Source organism: Podarcis tiliguerta (genome assembly GCF_965153285.1).
Source record: "Podarcis tiliguerta genome assembly, chromosome: 3".
NCBI classification, from domain to species: Eukaryota; Metazoa; Chordata; class Lepidosauria; order Squamata; family Lacertidae; genus Podarcis; species Podarcis tiliguerta.
Window position 1 is genome coordinate 81,255,528 of NC_139536.1, and position 24,313 is coordinate 81,279,840.

A 24,313-nucleotide genomic window follows, 5' to 3' on the forward strand; every position below is an offset into this window, starting at 1 on the left:
TTGTAACTAACAGGGGTGGCTGTGGACATTGCAGGAAGCTAAACTAAATGACCCTCACTGGTGGAGGAACAGGGGTGCGGGGGGAGTGCACCACCCCCGGCGGCACGATCCCGGTGAGGTGCCATCGCGGCTGCCCCCCCCGCGCTGGATGCTACGCCCCTGCAGGCGGTGCACCATGCCCCAGGATGCGTGCCACACCCCTGCAGTGGTGCGGCACGTCCATGTGGGTGGCATGCCACACACCCCGGGACACGTGCCACACACCCCGGGATGCACGTCAGCCATGCCCCCGCCTGCTCTCTGCCCCACCCCCCACTGGAGCTTGAAGCTCCGCCACTGGACCCTCAGGGTCCCTTTCAATTCTACAATTCTATGAAATGTCTGCCATAAGCTATAGTTTATGGTTTGCTCTTTTTGAAACTGAAATTTTCGGGTGAGGCATGTGACTGACAGTGCAGTTCTCTACACAGAAGTAAGCCCAACTGGGTTCAGTGTGAGGTATTCTCAGGTAACTCTGTAGAGTTTGGTATTGCAACCTATGATTTCAAAGAGAACGGCTCTGTAACATTCAATCAAATGGAAGCCTTGCATTGATGGAGGAAGAGAAATGGGACAGGATCAACCCCCCCCCCCCCGGGCTTTCCACACCACCATCTGGTCATATGCTTTGAGAAAAGCCTGAATTCTCCCCAGTCAAACAGAAATGCTTTTAAATAAAATGTGTCTAAGGTCATTATGTTTAGTTCATGAATCATACTCCATAAAAGGCAATAAATGCATAACAGGGAGATATAGAACAATTCACGGCGTGATTTAAAGAAGAAGAAAAAGCAGCGCCTCAGCCCATCAATTCAGAGGGAGAAAAAAGCCTCAAGAGAATAATACAATGTTTTATAACATCTGCCTGGAATGACCTGTTTTAAATAAAAGCACGGCTGGTGACTACGGCCAGTTGTTCAGCTTAAGTTTACTAAGTGAGGGGTTTTTAGGGAATATGATGTAAGTAATATAAAATGTATAGCCCAGAATCAGCACAGCTTGCAATCCTCTTCCCTCTTCCAGCATTCTTTTTTCAAGGATATGTTTTATTTCTCTTTATTGAATACTTTCCCAAGAGGCACAACATGAGTAATGCAATATATTTATATTAAAAACAGCCAGCTTTCCTTTTTCCCATGATTAAAAAAACCCACCCTTCCCTCCACCAAATGGGTTCTAGGAACTCATTAACATACATTAAGCACTGCACAGGTGGAAATCTGCAGGTTTGCATAGAAATATGATCATTATCTAGAAGCCTCACCTCTGAGCATACAGTAACCTGGAGCGTCATTAAGATACGGCTTCTTTAAGGATGGTGATTCATTGTTTGCAGTGCACTTTTCATGGCAGCAAGTAAACGGAATCCTGGGGAATAGTTGTTTGTTCTTTTGCAACAAGCATCTGGCTTTGTTTGTAGAGGATTTAAGTAACGTAGCCAAGGAATCTAGGAGTTCTGTGGGTGTTACCTTTACTACATTGCATGAGTTCCATTGCATGAGATAAGAAGCATGAAAAGAGAAGCCAAAGCAGGGTTTAATTGATGCAAAAGCACAGTCCTGAAATCTATGTTTAAAAGGGAGCTGATTCCTGGAACTTAAGCAGCATGGTTGCAAGAAGAAGCTACTGCTTCTGAGTATGGAACCCAAAACTGGTGGCCGTCATCTCCTCATTTAATTAATGCAGACCATAAGGCACAATGCAACATATATGGCATTTATGATACCAAGGTAGTTTTATGGAGAGGGTGGATCTAAAACACCTGGCTTCAGTCAAACACAGTTGAAAAGATCTTATCAAGATCACAGCCACACCATACATTTGAAGTACTCGGATGCTACTTAACAGCCATGGTTTCCCTCAAAGAATTATGGGAAGTGTAGTTTGTTAAGGGTGCTGAGAGTTAGCAGAACTGGGAATTACAAAACCACTTTTTAGCGCTCAGTAGGAGCAAACAGCAATCTTCCAGATTGACATTTGCTCTAATTTAGCATTGAAGAATGGGTTTTCCCTGGGAAAGGAGTGGGTCAAGGGGAAAACTGCTTGGACTCACTCTTTTTTAGTCATGGGACAAGTGGAAGTGGGGACAAGCCCTAAGTGTTGCAGTAGTAAGTCCTTGGGGTTTGGCCAACCAAGTCTGCACTTTTGAGCAGCATGAAATACAGTTTAGGAGGATAAATAGGTGTTTGGTTGCTACTGATCTAGGTCTTAATTATTTAATTATTGTTTATACAGTAATTCGTGATTTGTTTTTACTACTGCAATCTGCTTAGCGTTCTCACAGGAAGGTAGGGGGAAAATAAAGAATCAAATCTGTCAAGAAAAATACCTCTGGTGGAAATTAAACAGATGAAAACTGATAACTCACTCAGTAGAGCACAGGACTCTTGATCTCGAGGTTGTGGGTTCAAGTCCCATGTTGGGCAAAAGATTCCTGCATTGCCCTTGTGGTCCCTTCCAACTCTACGATTCTATGATTCTGTGAAGTTTTTGCTAGCATGAAGATGCATTGATGGGGGGAAGCGCTGACCTGATTCGTCTTCTAAACTGCAGCTGTTATAAATAAGGGTGTGTGGAAAAGTTTGATTTCAGATGATGCTACCAAACTTCCAGAAAGGTAGCACACCCACCTTCAGCCTAGCTTGGGGGAAATGCATATCAGCATGTCTTTCTTCACTGGTCATGTGAATGTACACCAAATGACATTTAATTCAATGACAGTGTAACCCAGATTTAGCTGCCGTAGGATGACCCCCTGGAGACTCATAAAGTGGCTGATTCTATATAAATCAGGACTTGTTTGTAGAGTGATGCTGTTAGTCCAACAGCAATCTCATACCCTCAAGCATTATGTCACAGCTGTCTCTTAAATACACAACAATTGCAGACTGGATTTTCAGTGCTGTTTTTTAAAATTGCAACCCAGTTTTTTTCTGAGTTACAAGCAGACTTTGGGCATGTAAATTCCTAAGATAGTTAACCTAGTGTCTCTTTAGGAGATGTATAGCAACTATAATAAACAGTCTGTAGAAGAGAGCATACCCTTCCTGTAATTTTTAGGTGGAGGGGGTCATTTCAGCTTCCATTGTCCTTTGTGCTGCATTTAGGATGGGAATCCATAATGGAGAAATAATGGTTTTACTTTACTTTCATGCTGTGTGATTTCAGCTCCTTAGGCTGATTCTGAAAGGATTGCAATTGCAGCTTGAACACATGTTTGAATGGAACTGGCTGGAGTTCAATTAGTTTGGAAGAGGGGGGGGATTTGGGGGGGGAGGATGAGAATACACTTCTATTGTACCTACCTTCCCCCCTACTTCCCCCCAAGCCTTTCTCTAGCCACTGTTTTCCTTTGCTTTCTGAAGTAGTGAGGCTCCACCCCCCCCTCACTGCCCAAAGTTAAATCTGCACAATAATGAACCATATAAGGGAGGGATGACATCATCAGTGAGTGGTCCCAAGCTGTTTTGCACAACATTCACCTTTCATTGTTCTGATGACATGGCTGGAATGTGATGGCTAATTCCCTGTAGAGCAGGGGCTAAGCAGGGCCTGCAGACTTGCAAACTCTTGCAAAGAGAGGCAGGGAGGGGGAATCGAAAGTGCTCCTCATTAGGAGAAGGTAAGAAAACCACACTCTGCTGTTTTGTTTGTTTCCAAAATGTTGCTTCTTGTGTATGCACATTTTTCAGTACTTGCGCTAATGGATTTGCTTGGCAAGAAGACTCTGCTAAGAGCCTGTTGCATGTAACAGGGAAGTACAGACATGTGCTTCGTTACAGCGGCAAATTAACTGCAGCTTTTAAAACTAGAACAGCTCGGATCTCCCTGTTGACTGACTTGGGGAGGGAAAGCTCTACCTTGCATCAAAACACAGCCTGACTTTCAAGGTATGGCATGTTCTGACCTTGTAAATAGAGAGATGCTATGAAACTGAATCTTTCCTTGGAGTTACTTTGTGGTTCGGTTTTCATTTCATTGTGCAGAAGACAATTCACAAGTTCTTAAGGGAAGGATAACCTAGACCAAATACAGCCTTGGCAGAGCTTTAAATCTTTTGCTTCACATTGGCATAGATCTTTTTTTGTTGAACTCTGTACTGATAATTGCTTATTATGTAACCAAGACATTGAATTGTTTGGTCCTATAAGCATTCTGTGTTGTGAGTACTCTTTAGGTTGTAATCCTGTGTTTACTTACTTCGGATTAGGGCCCACTGAGCTCAGTGGGTCTTACTTCTGAGTAGGCTTGTGCTGTTAATGTGATTGCTACAAAACAGTGTGTTGGGAAAGCCTTCAGGGCATTTGAAACAAGTGAGATATCCCACTGCTCTAAAACAGGGGGAATTTGTCTTGCACTGTATTCAACAAAAGCAGTTGGTGTTCATGCTGGATTAATCTTTAACTACTTTGTAAAATGATTTTCTAGTTCCAGTGAACTGGAATTGTTTATTTCTTTGGCATAATTTTTAATAGGGCAAATCCCAAGGCATGTTCTGAAAGCACGTGGTGGCAGCCACCTTAAAAAGGTCAATAGCCTGGATCGGAGTCCACCTTGGAACCTCATTATTGCATCTTGAGTTTATTAATGGAAGAAAGGTGACATATAAGTAAAGGTAAAGGGACCCCTGACCGTTAAGTCCAGTCGTGGCCAACTCTGGGGTTGCACCGCTCATCTCGCTTTACTGGCTGAGGGAGCCGGTGTACAGCTTCCGGGTCATGTGGCCAGCATGACTAAGCCGCTTCTGGCGAATCAGAGCAGCGCACGGAAACGCCGTTTACCTTCCCGCCAGAGTGGTACCTATTTATCTACTTGCACTTTGACGTGCTTTTGAACTCCTAGGTGGGCAGGAGCTGGGACCAAACAACAGAAGCTCATCCTGTCGCGGGGATTCAAAATGCCGACCTTCCAGTCAGCAAGCCCTAGGCTCTGTGGTTTAGACTTTAACAAACAAGGTTATTTTCAATGCTACCTTCTTTATCTGACCAGTCAAAAAACCTGAGTGGTGAATTGGGCAGATCATGCTTGCTTACCTAGCGTGTGTGTGTGTATAGACACACACGTATGCATGCACACACACACGTGATAGAGGTAGCATGTCGTATGTCACAGGATGCACATAAGCCATCTTAATCTTTACAGCAACTACATAAGTTAGAGCAATACAATTATTTCCATGTTATAGATTACTGGGGGCTCAGGTTGAGGGCTAGCCTAAAACAGCATGCCTTAGCCTTGTTTTTGGGCTACAACTTCCATCAGCCCCAGCTAGAATAGCCAATGGCCAGAGAGGACAGCAGCTGAAGTTCATCATTATCTGGAGGGCCACAGGTTTCCCACCACTGCCATTTCTCATACTTATGTGCATTTCATTTACTTGCTGTGCAGTCTCAAACATGTCTCCTCAAAGGTCTCATGCATGTTAGAATGTGCATTTGTCTTTGTATGGCTGCAGTCTATCCACACCAGGCTGCTTTCAGCTGGATGCGCAGCTCTGTCCACATTATGGTACAGATAGTCATGCAAACCTTATCTTATTTAAAGCGTGACAATGGCTGGATCGGAGCACCTGAGTTCCCCCCTACATATGGTGTCAGAAATAAACTTGTTCACATAGTCATGTGTGCAGATCATGCAAGCCCTTGTTTTCTTGTGGAGCCCTCATCCCAGATTGTGGTTTTTCAGGGAATCCACACTATCCTTGCGTGGGGAGAAGAAATGTACACCTTTGTAAAAACACAATGTGGGCCTGAACCTTTTCATAGATTATAAGCATATAAGCAAGGATTGTGAATTCCTATTTACGGTCGACTGCTTAAAAGCTCTTGAAGTAACAGATGATGTTGATGATGCACAGCTACTAGATATGATAGCTTTTGCACAGAAACAAGAGGCAACTAGGACACAACCAGGGTTTGTTGTGCATTTCACAATAAGCTGTTGAAATATATTTACATTCAGCAAGACAGCCCTTAAGAGCAAATGCTGGATAGCTCCCTGAGGAAGTTTACTAACTTTAAGGCTGGCTGAGTTGAGGGCCATCATGTTTTTCTTAAATGGAGAACTCTTCCATATGGGACAAGGTGAGGGCTGCATTATCACTCTGAAAGTTGTTGGAGGCTGTATTCCAGTAGTGAGCGGGCTAGATCCACCACAACCCCTCACAACAGATTCCCAAAAGGAAACTCTACTCAGTATTGAGCTTTCATTTTCTCTATTGACTTTTTGGGGAAAGAAAAGAGAGAGAAAAGTTTTAAAATTAATTGATTGATTGATAAGACTGTTCTTCAATAGAACTGCCTTGTCGGGGGGGGGGGGGAGTCAAAAAGAACTCTGTAATCCCAACAGAAGAATGCAAATAATGCCAAACCACAGCTGTATTGCAAGCTATGCCACATTGCTATTCAGTGCCTCCATCTTCAAAATCCATCTGCAGCCCCCAAACTTGCAGGCATTCAGTTGCAAAAATGCATGGATGGCTTTTTGCATATCTGCAGGAAATCCAATCTCTCTTTGCACAGACACTTTCCCCTCTGCTTTCATCTCCTTGTAGCAGATAATTGCAGAGGAAAGAGCTGCAATTGTACACTTTTCACAACATCAGAGCCCTTTCTCCTCTCAGCTGTTCATTGGGGAGCAGCTGTTGCTGAGGAGGGGACCCAGAGGGTGGGGGCTTGTGCAGCTAGGAGTTCCTTACTTCATTGTAAGAAAATACATACAGTCCAGAAGTAGATTATTTTGGGTTTTGCACGCTTAGCCTCCATGAAAGTGCTTTCCACGTCTGAAAATTCATAGTAACCTTTGTGTAATCCTTAATAAGGGGACTGGCTGAACAGTTTCCTCAGTGATTCTTTAGGCAATAGTTTTACACATGCTTTAGATATGTGTCAATTATTATTATTTTTAAATCCATGACTGCTTGGTTTGTAGGTTGTAAAAGCAGAGTTATAAAAACATCTTATTACTTTCTGGAAATTTCTTTAAATATTTCTGGTAAGAGGAAACATGAAAATATTATGTGAACTTGAACTTTAAATAGCTTTATAGAGAAGTATTTGCTTCTACTCTAAAGAGTAGTAAAGTTGGCTGTTTAAGGAGAAAACTTCATTGAATCTGGAATGTTCTAAAGCCTGCAGTGACGTACCACTAATGGCAGTTAATACAAGCGGAACAGTAATAATAGCACTGATTCTGCTCTCTTCCTGCAATAATATAGGTTTATACTAGTGAAAATATTGCTCTACGTTTGGGTTCTCATTTTCAGAACCCTTATTCTTGACCAACTCAAAGCATGGTAGAAGGAACTCAGATCTCTAGAGAAATATCGATCTATAGTTCATTTCAGAGAAGCCATAAACTCTGGGCTAATCTGGAAATTTCTGAATATTCCAAATTAAGTGTGATTCTTTTGGTTTTTTATATTCTTCTAATTAAATGACAAGGTCTGGCTAGTTGAGACTTTGAGCTTGAGATAGCCTCTGAGTGTTAGAATTCCAGAAGCAAGGAACACTTTGATCAAGCCAGGCTTACAAATATTTTAGTCTGAACCAGTAGTTGCTAGTAGGGTGGTGTTTGTCACCGGCCTTCTGAACACTGAGCATCCCTGGTGGTTCTTGAGAAAGGTTGCGTTCAGCATGGGGCAGGTATGATGGCAGGAGTGCCAGATTTGCTTCACCACTGAGTTGCACCGCACTCTCTCTGTCTCAGGAACTAGCAGTGATGCTCAGTGTTCAGAAGGCAAGTGAGCAACGCTACACTCCCTGCCCCACTCCACTAACTGGTGCTGATCTCAGCTTAATACCTTCGGTGAAGGAGAGCATTCTACCTCCCTAGACAGTCTATGCCACTGTCACAAGGTCACAATATGACCAAGGCACAAATAACTGGCCTATGTGGATGTGATACACTGACTTCTACTTTAAGCTATGCTCTCAGCCATTGAACAGCATTAGCAAGCCAGTGCAACATTATCCTGGGCCAGAGATGCCTGATGTGCCAATGCTGCATGTGAAATTGAAGACATCCTCCATGAATTTGCCTAACCCTCTTAAAACCCCATTTAAGGTTGTTACTAATGGCACTTATTCTGCTTCTTCAAAATAATGATGTGCTTCCTGAACCTACTGCCAATCAACCCCATAGCATGTCTCTTGAGTCTCAGGTAGGAGAACAGATTGTGACAAACTACCTCAGGGAAGATGGGAGCAGGGCAAGGTGACAGAGTCTGTTTCTTAACCTTGGTCACTCCATGTCTATTAACAACTGAGAATTCAGAAATTCTCAAAATGTGGCAGCATATAGTATAAATATGCAGCAAGAACTATCAATATTGGGGTTCCCGTGACAGTTTACTGGGCATAAATTAAAGCTGGGGCACAATGGAAACGAAAACTATATTTTTATGAACAAACACTCAATGGAAGATAAAGCTTGATAGTTTCACTATTAAACAAGATTTTTTAAAAATTCCCAGCAAGAGAGCTGCTTCTATGAAATCTTATTTCATCCCAGAATGGCTATCTGCTTTTACTCTGCCTGTAAAACACCCCTAGCCCCTTTGTAAGCCCCCCCTTCCCCTGAGGAAATTAATCAGGTTTATCCTTCCTGATAAACCCCTTTGCACCACAAGCTGCTTCCATTGCCATGCCCCTTTCTGCTGGTTAAACCGTCAAATTATCCCTTTACCATCCTCACTCTCTCCTGATTGGCCATTTCTCCTCCCTGCCATGATTGGCTAAGGGTCGCCAGGACAATGGTTTTTCAGCTGCACAAGCATCTCTAAATGTGTTCTTCCTAGTTCAAGGATGGGGAACGTCCATGAGATGGCCCTTCAGATGATGTTGGACTCAGGCTCCCATCAGCCCCAGCCTACATGACCAGTAGTAGTGACAGATAATGGGAGTTGTAGTCCAGCAACCCCTGGGAGCCACAGGTTCCCATTCCTGTTCTAATCATGCATACTTTTATAAATCTCTGTGATGTTCCCTCTTAGCACACACTCTCTGAAGCTCCATGTTCTTGAGCCTTTCCAGGGAAACTGTTCCAAGCTTTTGACCATTGTAGTTTCTTTTCTGTGCCTTTTCCAGCTCTACAGCATTCTGTTTGGGTAACCAGAATTGCGCACAGTATTCAAAATCTGGGCACAGATTTGTATAATGGGATTATACTTTCTCTGTTTCTTACAGCTGGGGGGGCAGGGGGCAGGATGGGCTAAGCCTCTGTCCACTGTTCCTACTATGCTCATCAATGTAGAAAGAACATTTGGGGACTGAAATTCATTCTGTTGCAGTGAGCAAATATGACTTATAGTTATAGATGAAGTTTGGGCAACTAGCATATTAGAATTTTTTTATTTTAAAAAATTATTTAGTAAAGTATCTTTGAATTGATACACTGCAATAGTAAGAGTGAGATAATAATTTGTATTCTTTGGGTTTGAAGTTACTGATCCACGTTAGTGTCTGAACTGGAACTAAGCCAGAGTTTTCACTTATATATACACACAACTGCCTGCTAATGAACATGAACTCTAACCAAACCCAGTTTTTTTGTAGTTTAAGCCTTGGCTTTCAATACATAGAAGACTAGGCATCAGATGTGTAGTCATGTAATCATTGGTACAAGATGTCTCTAAAGAGGCAGAGAGGCATAGAAAATGTTTCAACTTTACAGTGATGGAAAAGGGTAAATGTAAACCTTTGGTCTGATCCATAAGAGATTTTATGTTCTAATATTACCCAAGCTTTGGATAACATTAGAACAGAAGAGGATCCTGGTTGGACTCAGTGGCGTAGCGTGGGTTGTCAGCACCCGGGGCAAGGCAAGTAATTTGCACCCCCTAACCCGTGGATTTTAGTAGGGGCAGAGAGCTGCGAGTGCGAGCACGCCCCCCCCAGATGTTGCGCCCGGTGCGGACGGCCCCCCTGCACCCCCCACGCTACGCCACTGGTTGGACTAGACCAATGACTTACATATAGTACAGATAGATGCCATCTATAGGGAAGGTAGTACATGTTTCAAAGACAGTATGTACATTAGTTGAGAAATTTTCTGGTGGCTGGGAAAAGAGAGGATCAAAAGGAGAATTTCCTTCCTGCCCTTTCTTGTTAAAAGTTGTGCAACATTATGCACAACAGCTCCTAAGGAATGTACTTTTAAAAGAACCCTTAATGTACTCACCCCTTAAAGGAATAGCATGCTGCACATTTTGGCAATTTTGGGTGTACTCATATGTACCTAGAGAAGGGATGGGGAACTTGTAGGGATGGGGAACCTATAGCCATCCAATTGTTGGTTGACTCCAACTCCCATCATCCCTGACCGTTGGCCATGCTGCCTGGTGCTGATGGGAGTTGGAATCCAGCAACATCTGAAGCCCTACATGTACCCCCCCTTGCTTAGAGATATGCATAGTTTAGGTAGTAGGAATTATTATTGTGTTCTTTTTAAAAGAAGCTTATAACACTGTGTGTTTTCCCCTTCCTCAGACTAAAGAAGCTTCTTGAACAGGAAAAGATCTACCAAGCCCGAAAGGAAAAAGAGCATGCAAAAAGGCTCAACAAGCTAAGAGAAGAATTGGTCAAACTCAAGTCATTTGCACTCATGCTTGTGGATGAAAGACAGATGCACATTGAACAACTGGATCAGCAAACCCAGAAAATACAAGATCTAACTCAAAAACTAAGGGAAGAAGAAGAGAAACTTAAGATTCTGGGTACTAAAGGAAAAGAGGATGGGCAGAAGCTAATGAAGCTAGAGGCAGAACTTGAACACAAGACATCCTCCTTTTCCCAAGAGCATGAGGAGATGACTGCCAAACTGGCTAGCCAAGAGTCGCACAATAAACAGCTCAGGCTGAAACTGGCTGGTTTAACCCGGAGAATTGAGGAGCTGGAAGAAACCAACAAAAACCTTCAGAAGACTGAAGAAGAGCTTCGGGAACTGAGAGACAAAATAGCCAAAGGGGAATGCGGCAACTCCAGCTTGATGGCTGAGGTGGAAAACCTCCGCAAGCGGGTGCTTGAGATGGAAGGCAAAGACGAGGAGATCACAAAGACTGAATCTCAGTGTAAGGAGCTTAAAAAGAAACTACAAGAAGAGGAGCATCACAGCAAAGAACTGAGGCTTGAGGTGGAGAAACTGCAGAAGAGAATGTCTGAACTGGAAAGGTTGGAGGAGGCTTTCAACAAAAGCAAATCTGAATGCACTCACCTGCGTTTGAACCTGGAGAAAGAAAAGAACTTAACCAAAGACTTGATCAATGAGTTGGAAGTGGTGAAGACGCGAGTGAAGGATCTTGAGTCTTCAGAGAGTAAGTTGGAGAAAGCTGAATTAAACTTGAAAGATGACCTAACAAAGCTGAAGTCTTTTACTGTCATGCTGGTTGATGAGAGAAAGAACATGGTGGATAAGATAAAGCAGGAAGAGAGAAAAGTTGAAAGCTTGAATAAGAACTTCAAGGTGGAGCAAGGCAAAGTTATGGAAGTGACTGAGAAACTAATAGATGAGAGCAAAAAACTGTTGAAGTTGAAATCTGAAATGGAGGAGAAAGTGTCCAGCTTGACAAAGGAAAGGGATGAGTTAATTGGCAAGCTGAAGAGCGAGGAAGAAAAGTCCGCTGAGCTGAACTGCAAAGTGGATCTGCTGAAGAAAAGGATTGATGGCATAGAGGAGGTAGAAAGGGAAATAGCCAGAGGCCGCGTTAAAAAAGGGACTGGGCTTTCTGGACAAGAGGACAACAAAATTAAAGAGCTAACAGTTGAAATTGAAAGACTGAAGAAGCGTCTCAAGCAATTGGAAGTTGTTGAAGGAGACTTGATGAAGACGGAGGATGAATATGATCAGCTGGAGCAAAAATTTAGGACTGAGCAGGATAAAGCTAACTGTCTTTCTCAGCAGCTGGAAGAAATGAAGCTCCAGATTGCAAAAAACAAAGCAATAGAGAAGGGAGAGGCAGTGACTCAGGAGGCAGAGCTGAGGCAAAGGTTTCGACTGGAAGAGGCGAAAAGCAGAGACTTGAAAGCCGAAGTGCAGGCTCTCAAAGAGAAAATTCATGAGCTGATGAACAAAGAAGACCAGCTTTCTCAGCTCCAAGTGGATTACTCAGTCCTTCAGCAAAGGTTTCTGGAAGAAGAAAATAAGAACAAAGCCATGGGCCAGGAGGTGCTGAATCTGACGAAAGAGCTTGAGCTGTCTAAACGCTACAGCCGTGCCCTGAGACCCAGTATGAATGGGAGAAGGATGGTAGATGTGCCTGTTACATCCACTGGAGTACAAACTGATGCAGTAAACAGCGAGACAGCAGAAGAGGAGACACCCGCTGTGTTCATAAGGAAATCCTTCCAGGAGGAGAACCACATTATGAGCAATCTTCGACAGGTTGGGCTCAAAAAGCCCAGCGAGAGGTCATCTGTGCTTGACAGATATCCTCCTGCGGCAAATGACCTTACCATGAGAAAATCCTGGATCCCATGGATGAAAAAAAGAGAAAATGGCTCTCAGGTGACTCCAGAAAAAGGAGCCAGAATACAAACCAGTCCAGAGCGTCCTGGGGAGGTGGTCCTTTCTCCGAAGCAAGGGCAGCCTCTCCACATTCGGGTAACTCCAGATCACGAGAACAGCACAGCTACTCTGGAGATTACTAGTCCAACAGCTGAAGATTTCTTCTCCAGCACCACCGTTATCCCAACCTTGGGGAATCAGAAACCACGGATTACCATCATTCCCTCTCCTAACGTCATGTCCCAAAAAGGAAAAGGGGGTGAGAGCCCAGCGGGCCCAGAGCGAGCCATGTCTCCAGTAACTATAACTACTTTCTCCAGAGAGAAATCTTCAGAGAGCCCAAAGTCTCCATTCATGGAAAGACCCGTATCACCAATTCAGATAATGACAGTGTCTACCTCGGCAGCACCTGCAGACATTACCATGTCTCCAGAATCGCAGGACATGACCATGGGGAGGGCTGTGTTTAGAGTGACGCCGGAAAAACAAACTGTCCCAACTCCCGTCCGAAAGTACAATGCCAACACGAACATTATAACGACCGAGGACAACAAAATTCACATCCACTTAGGGTCTCAGTTTAAACGCTCGCCTGGCACTTCTCAAGAAGGAGCAAGCCCTGTGATAACGGTCAGGCCTATGAATGTAGCAGCAGAGAAGGAGGTGATGACTGGGACTGTCCTCCGTTCCCCCAGGAATAACATATCCTCAAGGCCTGGAGCAAGCAAAGTGACAAGTACCATCACTATAACTCCAGTTACTACGTCATCCACACGAGGAACACAATCCATGGTAAGCAACAGGGAATCTTATGGAATATGTTTGCATGCAATATGGTAGGGGGAAATATGATTTTTGAGAGTTGGGCTTGGATCTGAGAGATCTGGGCTCATCCTCAACTTGGCTTAGGAATTTGGTGGCCTGAGTCAAGATGAAATGGAAAACCGCTGTTGCTTTTTTTAATGAATGGCTGCAGCAAATCTTGACGTCACTCTCCTCCTTCACCTCTTCTTTTTCATGCCAGAGGGAGAGATTAGAAGTACCTTTGTTGAGTGTTTTGGGCAGGGTTGGAGAATCTTTCTCCTCCTTAAGGGCCAAATTCCCTTTGGGAAAAGTCATGGGGGCACAAGCTCCCAAAGAATGGGGTGGGGAAAGGGATGTCTTAGGGCAGGCATCCCCAAACTCGGCCCGCCAGCTGTTTTGGGGCTACAGTTCCCATCATCCCTGACCACTGGCCCTGTTAGCTAGGGATGATGGGAGTTGTAGTCCCAAAACAGCTGAAGGGCTGAGTTTGGGGATACCTGTCTTAGGGGAAGCACTGTGGGCTATATAAAAAGAACTGATGGGCTAGATATTTCCTATGCTTGCTTTTTAGGGCATAGCACTTAGCATATATCCCTTTAAAACTCTAATCTTCACACACCCACACACCCTGTTGCCTATTCTGAGACTCCTTGGGAAACATCTGGGAGAGGAGGAGCCATAGAAAGGGGGGACGGCAGGGACCTTCAGTCCTGGCAACTGCTCTGTAGGGGCAAGGGTTGCTGAGTTGAATGCCATTTGCTTGAATAAAGAGTTAACACTCTGGCAACTTACTCTGCTTCTTCATGCTGATGTGCATCTGACTCCAGCCCTGGCAGTGGGTGGTGAGTCCACGAGTTTCTCCCTGTCCTTCGAACACTGAGATACTAGGAGGATTATAAAAAGACTGGGGCGATTTTTTACTTTATATGAAAGAAAACTGTAAACAGTTGAAAACGCTTGTAGGTTTGAGTTGAAATGTTTGATAATGGGAAATTAAGGAGCTGATTTACATATAAGAAGGTGATTGCAAAAAGATTGATATAGGGTAAAAAAGTGGATTTAGGTATTGGTAATGGTATGTGGAAGTCTGTCAGAGGGAGGAAAAGAAGTTGATGCTTTATTTAAGCAATGCTTTAATTTATGGATATATATATATTTATATGTAGTGAAATATAGAAAACTTAATAAAAATTATATATATATATTTAAAAAGAGATACTAGGAGGATTACTGTTCTCTCCTTTTCCTCACAGAAGGCATCTCAGATGACACCTGGGGCACAAACAGGAAACTTGATCAAAATCTGTCTTTATTCCACTGTTATTTTATTTTTTTCCTTGTCTTGCAGACGGGACAGGATGGGTTATCCCAGAGACCTACACCCACCCGAATCCCTGTATCTAAAGGTATGAAAGCCGGGAAGCCAGTAGTGACAGCCCCAGGATCAGGAAATCAGACCAAATTCGAGCCTCGAGCCGAGACTCAGTCTATGAAAATAGAACTGAAGAAGTCTTCAGCCAGTAGCTCTGCCTCCCTTGGTGGGGGGAAGGGCTGAGGGCAGTGGCTAAGGGGGTATGTTCTGCAGGTTTTACTGCTACCATGGAAATAAGCCCCCTGTCCTGTTTAGTTGTTAGTGTTTGCACATACTAATTAAGTCTGCTGAAGCTGTCACTTCTACTAATGCATGCATGTCTTACCTATTGAATGTAATAATCCCCTCTTCCTTTCCTCTCTGCTGAGTAAAAAAAGAAACCCCCCTTTTTTATAAATGGTCTAGTTCAGCAAGTTCTAAAATGGGGCTGCTGTTTAGATTTACCTCTTTCAAGCAGCTGACCTTGTCCCCCTTATTTTGCTGCGCATGATCATTTTAGTCAGTAGTTTGCCGGTAAAGTTGAGCACTTTACTGCTGCTCCTTTTCAAAGCCACATCTATCTAGTTCAAACTGTTCTGAGGTAGCAACAGGCAACATACAAGTTCCTCATTTAAATACAACAGGTATCATTCCTGCACTGCAGGAAGGGTTAGGAGTGCATTCTAGGTGTAGATCATTAGGGTTTTTGATCTTGCAGATCTTTTTATTCCCAAACTCAGGTTGGACTTAACTGAAGGCTCAACAAAATCAATTAAATCATTCTTGTTCATGCCAATGACCAATGGTTAAAGTCTGCAACAAGTGAACAACCTTATATTTATGCCTTCTACCTTTTGATCTGGGATGGTCCTAATGTCAGCATGTTGGCAGGGGCAAGAGAGAGGGCCTGCTGGCAGACTTTACTTAGAGAGAGAGATGATATCTAAAACAATGAATATGTTTGAGCCTCAAGATCACACCTGTATTTATCTTGTCCAACACCTGGACTTAGGGACATCTGGCCAAACTGTGTGTCTTCTGCCTGCATTGGAGTGCTTTGCTTTTTATTCTGAAAGCATGCTTTGAGAGTGGAATTTCGTGTGAATATGACTGGCTGCCATTATAACTGTGTTTGTCTATTAGAACCCCAACTGTTTATGAGCATTTCTGTTGAAGGAAGTCAACAGCTACAACCAAAACCTTTAACCTCTGGCAGAGGTGACGTGACATGCAAAATCTTCTGCCAAGCTGCACTTTCCCCTTTCTTTTCTTCCTTTTTGTTTTGTAACGATCTAGTTGAGTGACCTGCGGAAATTCAGCAACAAATTCCTCAATGGCTCCATTCTGGAGGAAAGGGGGAAAGTATGCACAGTACCAAAAAGGACCTCTGTGCAACCAGTGACAATAAAAAGGATGAAGTGCTTAAAGCAGAGTGAATGGATTTGTCCATTAGGAGACGAAACTGAACTGCAGAAAGATTGTGTAGTTTAAAAGTAGTCTGAGGTAGAAGTCTATAAAAGGAAGACTGCCGTCAATGGCTGTAAGTAAAATATGAATGCAGGAATGAATTGTAGGTCAAATCATGTCATTAACTATACCTTGGTCTGCTAAGAGCCACAAGTATTGATTTCTTTAAACAACAACTCTAGTGCAAGGACAGTGCAAGGCTCTCCTCTCCAGATGTTGGTGAACTCCCCACTCCCCAACCAGCATGGGGAATAGGCCAAGGTTATGGCAGTTGTAGTCTGACAACATCTGGAAGGCTACACGTCCCTCATCCCTATCTAGTGGAACATAATTATCTTCTTCTTCACTAGTGTGTTTATGGGCTGCAGTGTTTTGCTGGCATTTCAGATTCCAGGTGGGCAGCTGGATTAGTTTGTTGCAGCCCCGAGGCACCTTTATCCATGGTGGACGCTTTCATGGGGCCAGGCAGACACTACTTCATCAAATTGTGCTCTGACCTACAAAAAGCTTGTGCCACAATAAATGTTTGGGGCTTTTTTTTTTTGTCTTTGAGGTGCCACAGATCTTCACTGACATTTCGGTTTACTTGTCTAGCCTTTACCTACATCAATAGCAAATGCCCGTTATGAGACGGAGTGAGGGATGTGAGGCTTGTATATTACAATGACACAACCTGTCTTAGCCAGCGCCAACCAAGTGCCACGCTTGGAGGAGGTTTTCTCTCTCTTTTTCCTGCCTTCCCTCCTCACGGGTGCACACAATAGCTGACTTAACAATGCTTTCCACTTTTCCCTTCTGTGGTAAGGCTGTGGCAGAGCCAGCTGCTTTTCTGTCTCTCCAGCCAGGAGCAGAGAGAATGCTGCTTTATGCCAGAATTTTCTTAATGCAATGAATGGAAGGAATGACAAAGTGTGCACAAATGATTAATGCAATCCTTCCTCTTCCTCCTCCTCCTCCAAAAAGGGGGGGGGAATAACTCACTTCTACCTCCATCTTCCCCTCTCCTCCCACCTTCATGTTTGTTTCTGGTTCAGAAAATAAAGTGTGACAGAGTGAAAGAACCCAGGAACAGGCTTTTACCTACATCAGCAGCAAAATGCCCCTTATTAGAATGAGTCAGGTATATGTGGCTTGTATATTACAGTGACACATCCTGTCCCAGGCAGTGTTAAGCTCAAGCAAAGCTTTTCTTTATCCATAGGAGTGAATGGCAGCCATTCACTTACATGGGAAATAGGAAAGAAGTGCATTCAGGTGGTGACTAAACCCTGCTTCCTACACCCAGTCATTTGAAAAGTTTCTATCCATGTCGCCACTCCTAGGATCTGTTTCTGGCTTGCACGTTGACACAGTGTGGGAGCCGACTTTTCATGAAGCAAGAGCAGAGACCTTGTGGCCCACCAGATGTTGTTGGACTCCCCATCAGCCCCAACTAGCATGGCCAGCGGTCGAGGGGATGGGAGTTATAGTCCAATAATATCTGGCAGTCGGCAGGTTCCCCATCCCTGTTAGAGAAAGAGTGATGCTGATTATAAAGGACCAGATTGTGCCAGGCTGAGAAGCCTGAACACTATTCTTCCATGACTTCGCTTCTTAACCACCTATATTCACTGCTCCTTGCACAGCCTATGGTGGTGCTGTACAAATAGGAGAAAGCTATTCTCCTGCTTTGAGGAGGGAAGATTGCATGATTTCATGTACAGAAAAGCCTGCCCGCATAAGGAGGAGGAAACTGAGCATGCAATCACTAAATATTTCACTGGGTGCCAAAACAATGCATATTATTTCTGCTTTCAGGATTACATAAACTGGTACGCGTGTGCAAGAGCCCTCTGAGCAAAATCAGACTGCTTTAAATGGAAATTTGGTCACCGGACACTGTCCATTGATGCAATTAAACTTCTTGCTGCTGCTGCTGCAGTAGCCTAGATCATTTTTGCAGCTATTGCTGTTACTTCAGTACTCTCAGTGTCTTATATTAACTTGAGGCTCTCCGTGTGGGTATTGGTGATGGACTAAATACATTGCTCATCCGCTGAGGTACTCTTTTGAGATTATCAGATTTTGGGGTCATTTTGATTACAATGTAAGGACATCACACTTGCATTGTAAACTAACACGCTCCTGTGTTTTAACTGGCTTGTAGCACAGGCTACTACAGTAAGGGTTATTTACATGCTTTTTATTGCTTATCTGCTGCTGATGTTCCTGGGTTTGATTGGAGCTGTCATTTGCTGGCAGCTGGATCTTCTTTTGGGGCTTATTTTCATTGGGAATAATGTCCTTTCTTTCCAGATCAGTGTGAGACCCTTAATCTTGACTGGTCTTTAAGAAGAGCTTGAGCGAATAGTTCGCACTTGTAAAAGTTGACTTTATTTTAAAATCATCTTACTATTTTATCTATGTTCAGTTTTGGGGCTACATAAAATTTCCAAATGAGTAGTAGTCAACAATTTACAAAGCCAAATAGCAGTTCATTTGGATTTAATTTCACCTGTTTACAGGAAGGGTGGAGGGAGATATGCTCTACAAAGGTTCTAGTCAGATAAGGATTTTAGTTAAACAAACTGAGTGGCAGCCAAAATATTATGCATTTTGTCACAGGGCCCTACAAAGATATCGCCTTTTGCACACAATAGCCTCAGTTGTAAAGAGAACTAATTTAAAATTATAATTTAATCACTAGGATTTAATGATACTTAAGCCTTATGCAAACTGTTCAGTATGAGCCTTATTGTGTGTGATCTCAAGGCTATTACTTACTATAATTGGATACTGAACAATTGTGTGCTATTGTATCTGTTATAAAAGAGCAAATACGGGTATAAATTGTAGGTTCCTTTTTTCAAAACACTCAGTAATGGCAACCTGGTAAATAACCTTCATGATTTTTTATGGCTATTTCCAGGCATGCTAGGGACCAATTGCTGTTTAAGTTAAATTAGAGTAGTGCCATCTAGTGATAGTATTCTAGAATAACTCATTCTTTTAAAGACCATGATTGGTTTATTTATTTATTTCTGTTGTTACTGTGATTTAACTAATACACGTTTTGGCTTGTGCACATAGGTAGCTTGTTTTTTTAAAAATAAGTAAATAAGAAGATTATATGCAAGGATTATATGCAAGCCATAAATGGCTGCAAATTCATACATTTGCAAATCAGTTTAATAAGTTCTCAAAATTAAACTAGGGGAAACAATGAACAGAATGGGGACTATCAATGCATCCCTATAATTTGATTCCTTGAGTATTTCAGGTTATAGAGCCTTTGTTCAGTGGAATATTTATCATCAAATGTAGCTACCTGAAAAGGAGAAATATTCAGATACATGTGTCTGGTTTTATGAAGCTTCTTGACTTTGATCTAAAGAACCAAAACTCTGCATGTTTATTCAGATGTCTCCTCTGTTTAGCGGGGCTTACTTTCCTAGTACTTAAGGATCAGAATCTGTTGTGCCTGTTCAAATATCCGTACTCTGTGGCTATATTTGGTACTAAATAGTTTTTTCTGTAGAAGGCTCGTAGAACTTGAAATTAGTTTTTGGCTTATTCACTGTTTTGAAGCAGTCAATTTCTATCATCCCTTTTATAGTCTTCTTTGCATCCAATAAAATATCTCCCTTCTTATGGAGAGAGACCTACACTAGAATGCACTGATGACTTAATATATTTGAATTAGCTTTGAAAAAAGTTATACAGAAGAAAATATACCATATAGAGAACTAAACTCCCTCCAATCGAAACTGTATATAGCGTCATGATACAGCTAATTATCTTGTAGAAAGACACAAGTTGGAAAACCTTAAATTTGCTATTACCAACTGCAGTTTGGAACTGCAGAAAGGACCAAACTCTCAGTCCCTGCTCAGTTTTTAAAAAGAAAACTATATGGGTTGGAACCTGACGGACAATGCAGAAGTAAGTACCATTGAATTTAAGGGAGCTTACGCCCAGGTAAGTGGATACAAGATTGCACCCAATATTAGTTCTCATTTATTTCAATGGGACTTCATGTTGGTCACAGCTAATCTTTCATGTTAAATATCAGTAGGACCTAAGTGTAATTAAAAGAAATGTTATGATATAGGGATAGTACACTTCCAACTAAAGATATGTAAGTAGTGCTGGAAGTATTTGAAGCAGAGGTTTGTTTGCTTTTTAAAAAGATAAGAGAGGAGGTCTCAAAGTGGAAGCATACTGGGAAAAGAGAATGTGTAAGATAATATTTTTTAAATAACTACTTTTAGATACAGGAGTGTTTCTTTTCACCAAGCTATAGTTAGTTAATAAGGAAAAGGAAGTGTTTCCTTTTTATGTGACTCCCACTACAAGTAATATTAGCCTGCTGGTGGTAAAAGATGATTTCTGAAGCTCAGGAGTAGATGGCAATTATTGGCATTTTTGAGCAGCACAATTAATAATTTCGAAGAAAATCGATGTCCTAATGGATTGGAGTCTGCTTTCAAGATGTCCACAACAGAAAGTGTTTTCACTTTAATGTGAGAAAGGGGCTTTATATCTGTGATGTAAATAAGATCTGAAATTGTATGAATTTCTGAATTAAAATTTATTTTAAAAGCTAAAGACATGACCCCATCCTCTCTAGGTGTGGTGCCTAAATATGGAGGATCCCAGTTAAGTCTCAGTAGAGCTGTTTCCTACTCCCATTTCCTATGTAGTAAAACTGGTACAAGGGACCATTAGAAGGATGGGAGGTTTGTCCTTTGCCCAATACAATTTGCATGTGACCATGAGGAACTTATGCTGAGTAAAGGGAACAGATGGCTGGGGATATGGGAACCTTCAGTTCATATTAATTGGCTCCCTCACTGGTTGAGTGCACAGATGGTGGAGAGAGGAGGGAGAGCTGTACAGTGCTCTGCAGAGATACCCTTGAGAATGAGTGGACTGGATTATGCTCCTTCCATTTACATATGACAAGCAGCCTCATACCCAGCAGTGCTCAGGAATTCTAAGAAATCAATGAAATCAGTGTGGCTTTGAAATTAGTGGTTGAAATCCATGCAGTTTTGAAAGGTTCAGTCCCATCGTCTTGATTCAAAATGGCGTCCAGTTGAATCCAAACGTAGGCAAAAACCTGTTCCTTGATCTCAAGGAACATTGTGCAAAATTTGTTTGCGATATCTTAAGAGGCATCCAACAGCATGGCAAGCAAACAGCTTTCCAAAATGTATTGTAGATGGGGGTAGAGTGCCCTCAGTTATACTGCTAATTCTAATCTCTTCTTTGGCCATCTTGATATGAGTAGTTCTGTTCTGTCTTTCTTGTTTGAAGTGGCACTTTGAAGTTTCTGTAATGTAGCTAAGCTGTTGATGGGATTAAAGATTTAACAGTGTGGGTCCTCATAGACCTTTCATGTATTCTCATGGTAACAGCCTATGCTTTGCTATGTTTCTTTTCCCCTTTAGAGAGCATCATCATCCATCAGTTACGCATGAACTCAAGATGAGATGCCATGCAAGCTCCATCCTATATACTTGCACTTCTCCTCCACACCACTTGGTTGGATCACTGCTGAAGCGCCACCTCATTCCCTGTGATCTTCCCTGCTACTGATTGCTTGTGGAAGTATTTTATTCCTTCCATCAGAATCTGGCTTTTTGTGTGTGCAGATCCATTAAAAAAAAGTTTGACCTTTGGAAATTAGTGGAAAGAGAACATCTTCTGTGCCAATTTTACTCTTTAATTTTGCAAAGCCTTTGAATCATGTGTGCTTTTTGTTTGGTGTTTCCTACGTAATTTATTTTTATAATACAATTTGTAATGAAAGACATTTTGTGGTTGTTGGTTTTTTTTTTTTTTGCCAAATCTGACTTTGCTGGTCTGCGGCACATTTGGTAGTAGAATACACTGTCAAAGATTTCAGAGTGCCGGTTTGTATATTTTTTATTGGAGTTTATAAAGATGTTGACTTGACCTCAATAATGGCACCTTTTAGAAAACTTTGCCACATTTCCTAGCCATAATGTGACTGTGAGATTAATTGCCCTAAAGACTGCTCTGTGGGATAGTATTATAGTAATTTTTTGTTTTTGTTTTTGCACTGTGCTGTGGTTTTAATACAAAACTGAACACCAACAAACCAAAGCCTTGAAACAGTATTAGACTGAAGAATTGTTTTAAAATGTTGTACGCTGATTTCTATTATGCCATGCTCATATACTGTGTGTTTTTACATATGTCTGTACCAAAAAGGTTCATTTTTAATTACACTGTAACAAATAAATTTTCACAAGTGTGCAACAGTAATATGGTGTTCCAATTCTAACCCTAGTGTTAGAAAAGGGTGCTAATACTGAAACTTACTGATCATTCACATTGGTTTTTATGCTTGTTTCCTTGTGAACCAAACAATGATCCGGTTAATCCTGTGCACCCAAAGCCTTTTAATTTCACTGCGCTCAAGCACACCTAACTCTGCATTGTATCAGGCTGCAGATCATTTACCAACTGCTTCACCAGTTGAATCACAAGTTTGCAGCACACAATTTGGGAGCATAAAACCTAGCCTTATTTGACTGTGCTCCTCTATACCTCAATACTATATTCTAGATGGAACACAAAATTAGTACAGCTTTTCTGAGTCAACAACACTGGTGAAACATTGTGGGAATTGCATGGAGATCCTGTGGTATCTGCATTTTTTTTTTTTAATGATCCATCTTTAAACATGCCTTTCCACCGAGAGATAAACCCTATATTATTAAACTACTACTAAAAATAGTTCTGGTTTCAAATTGTTCCCATATTTGCAGACTTTCTATGATGCTGTATAATGAATGTGAAATTGTATATAGCTGCAATAAGGAGTGTGTTGATAGAAAGAGTATTTGAACAGATGGGTATCAATACTATTTTGCACCCGTAGTGCAGAACACAGAAGACATGTGATTTAGGGGCTTCTAGAAAGAACAGCTTGGGTAGTGTAAGGCACATTGAACTGGTGCATGTGGTACTCACAAACAGCTGGGGGGGGGGTATTCCTCCATTGTGTGCTAATCAATGCTACTCCAGATATACTAGCAAGGTTAGGGCAGTTGGTATAATTCATATTTGGCAACCATCAACCCCTCTCATGGTTCCAGCCAGCATGGAGAGCTAGACACTGTGTTAGCAAGGGAGAGAGGGTGTAAGCAAAAGGGGAGGGAAAGGTTTTGATAAAAGCAGTAGCGAATGAGGGTAAAGAAAGGTTACCTGTTGACATCAAGGGATAGAAGCTGCGACGACATGAGGGGGAAAAGGAAGTAGGAGGAAGTTTGTGGCAAAGAAGGACTTTTGTTCATTTATAAAATGCAAGGAAAGGGAAAGGAGCTCACCACAATGAACAAAATTTTCCAGACATGGAGAAATGGTATGAGGGCAGACACTGAGGTGTACTGTACGTTAGATCATACAAAGAGATGGAATTGAATTGCGGTACAAGTACGTTGCCAGGATATTTCTGCAAAGTACCCAACAGGTAATATTTAAGCAGCAGGAAACCCAAGTTTGCCAGCAAGTGTACATTTGAAAAGGAGCTGCAGCCAATCATGATTGGCTGCTTGAGTGCAGCTGTGTGACAATATGATTCACACGTCACATTCTTAGGTGTACACCTAAAAATTTTTTAGATATATAATATGTGAAGTCAGTGGCCCTGTAGTCTGTGAAAGTAAATGCCAATGAAACGAGGAAGACTTAGTTCCCCCCTAAAGAAAAAGGACAAGCTAGGAGGAGGACAACAGGCAAGTTTGTTGTAGAATTCAACTTCCTAGTGAGATAAATAATCCCACCTGCCTGCCTTGAAATTCCTACTTCAGGTTCCAGGTAGACTTCAGAAGTGTTTGGATTTGTACATAACGAGTTGTTTGTAATTTTCTGTTCCTTTGAAAATCATAAACATTAAAAACAATCTCTTTGCGTGTACACTTTGTTTTCCAGTAATCTTTTGATGCTGAGGCAATAACTGCTATTCTTGTCCACACATTCATAGTCCCTGTGATTCAGTTGCTTTGGATTTTTATTAATGGTGTCTTCTTCTTGTCCCACAATATTTTCCTGGAAATATAACAAAGCACAAATATTCTAACAGCAGTGTGTTTACAGCTGGAGCCAATGAGCTAGTGCCATTCCTTGAACTATAATGCT

At 42.1% G+C, this 24,313-nt stretch overlaps 1 protein-coding gene across 7 annotated transcripts in view; it reads left to right on the plus strand.

The window, feature by feature from the left end:
* FILIP1 (filamin A interacting protein 1) overlaps positions 1-24,091 on the plus strand; it is a 78,382-nt gene extending 54,291 nt beyond the window's left edge. For 4 of the 7 annotated variants that reach the window (XM_083431139.1, XM_083431138.1, XM_083431140.1 and 1 more), the window contains 3 exons: positions 10,527-13,332; positions 14,693-14,750; positions 21,595-24,091. In XM_083431139.1, coding sequence (XP_083287265.1) covers positions 10,527-13,332; positions 14,693-14,750; positions 21,595-21,635 — 2,905 coding nt within the window. In that variant the 3' untranslated portion in view covers positions 21,636-24,091. Of the gene's footprint in view, positions 1-10,526; positions 13,333-14,692; positions 14,917-21,594 lie in introns of all 7 variants that reach the window. The other 3 variants (XM_083431136.1, XM_083431135.1, XM_083431137.1) reach the window with 1 other exon arrangement.
* The last annotated feature ends 222 nt before the right edge of the window (positions 24,092-24,313 follow it).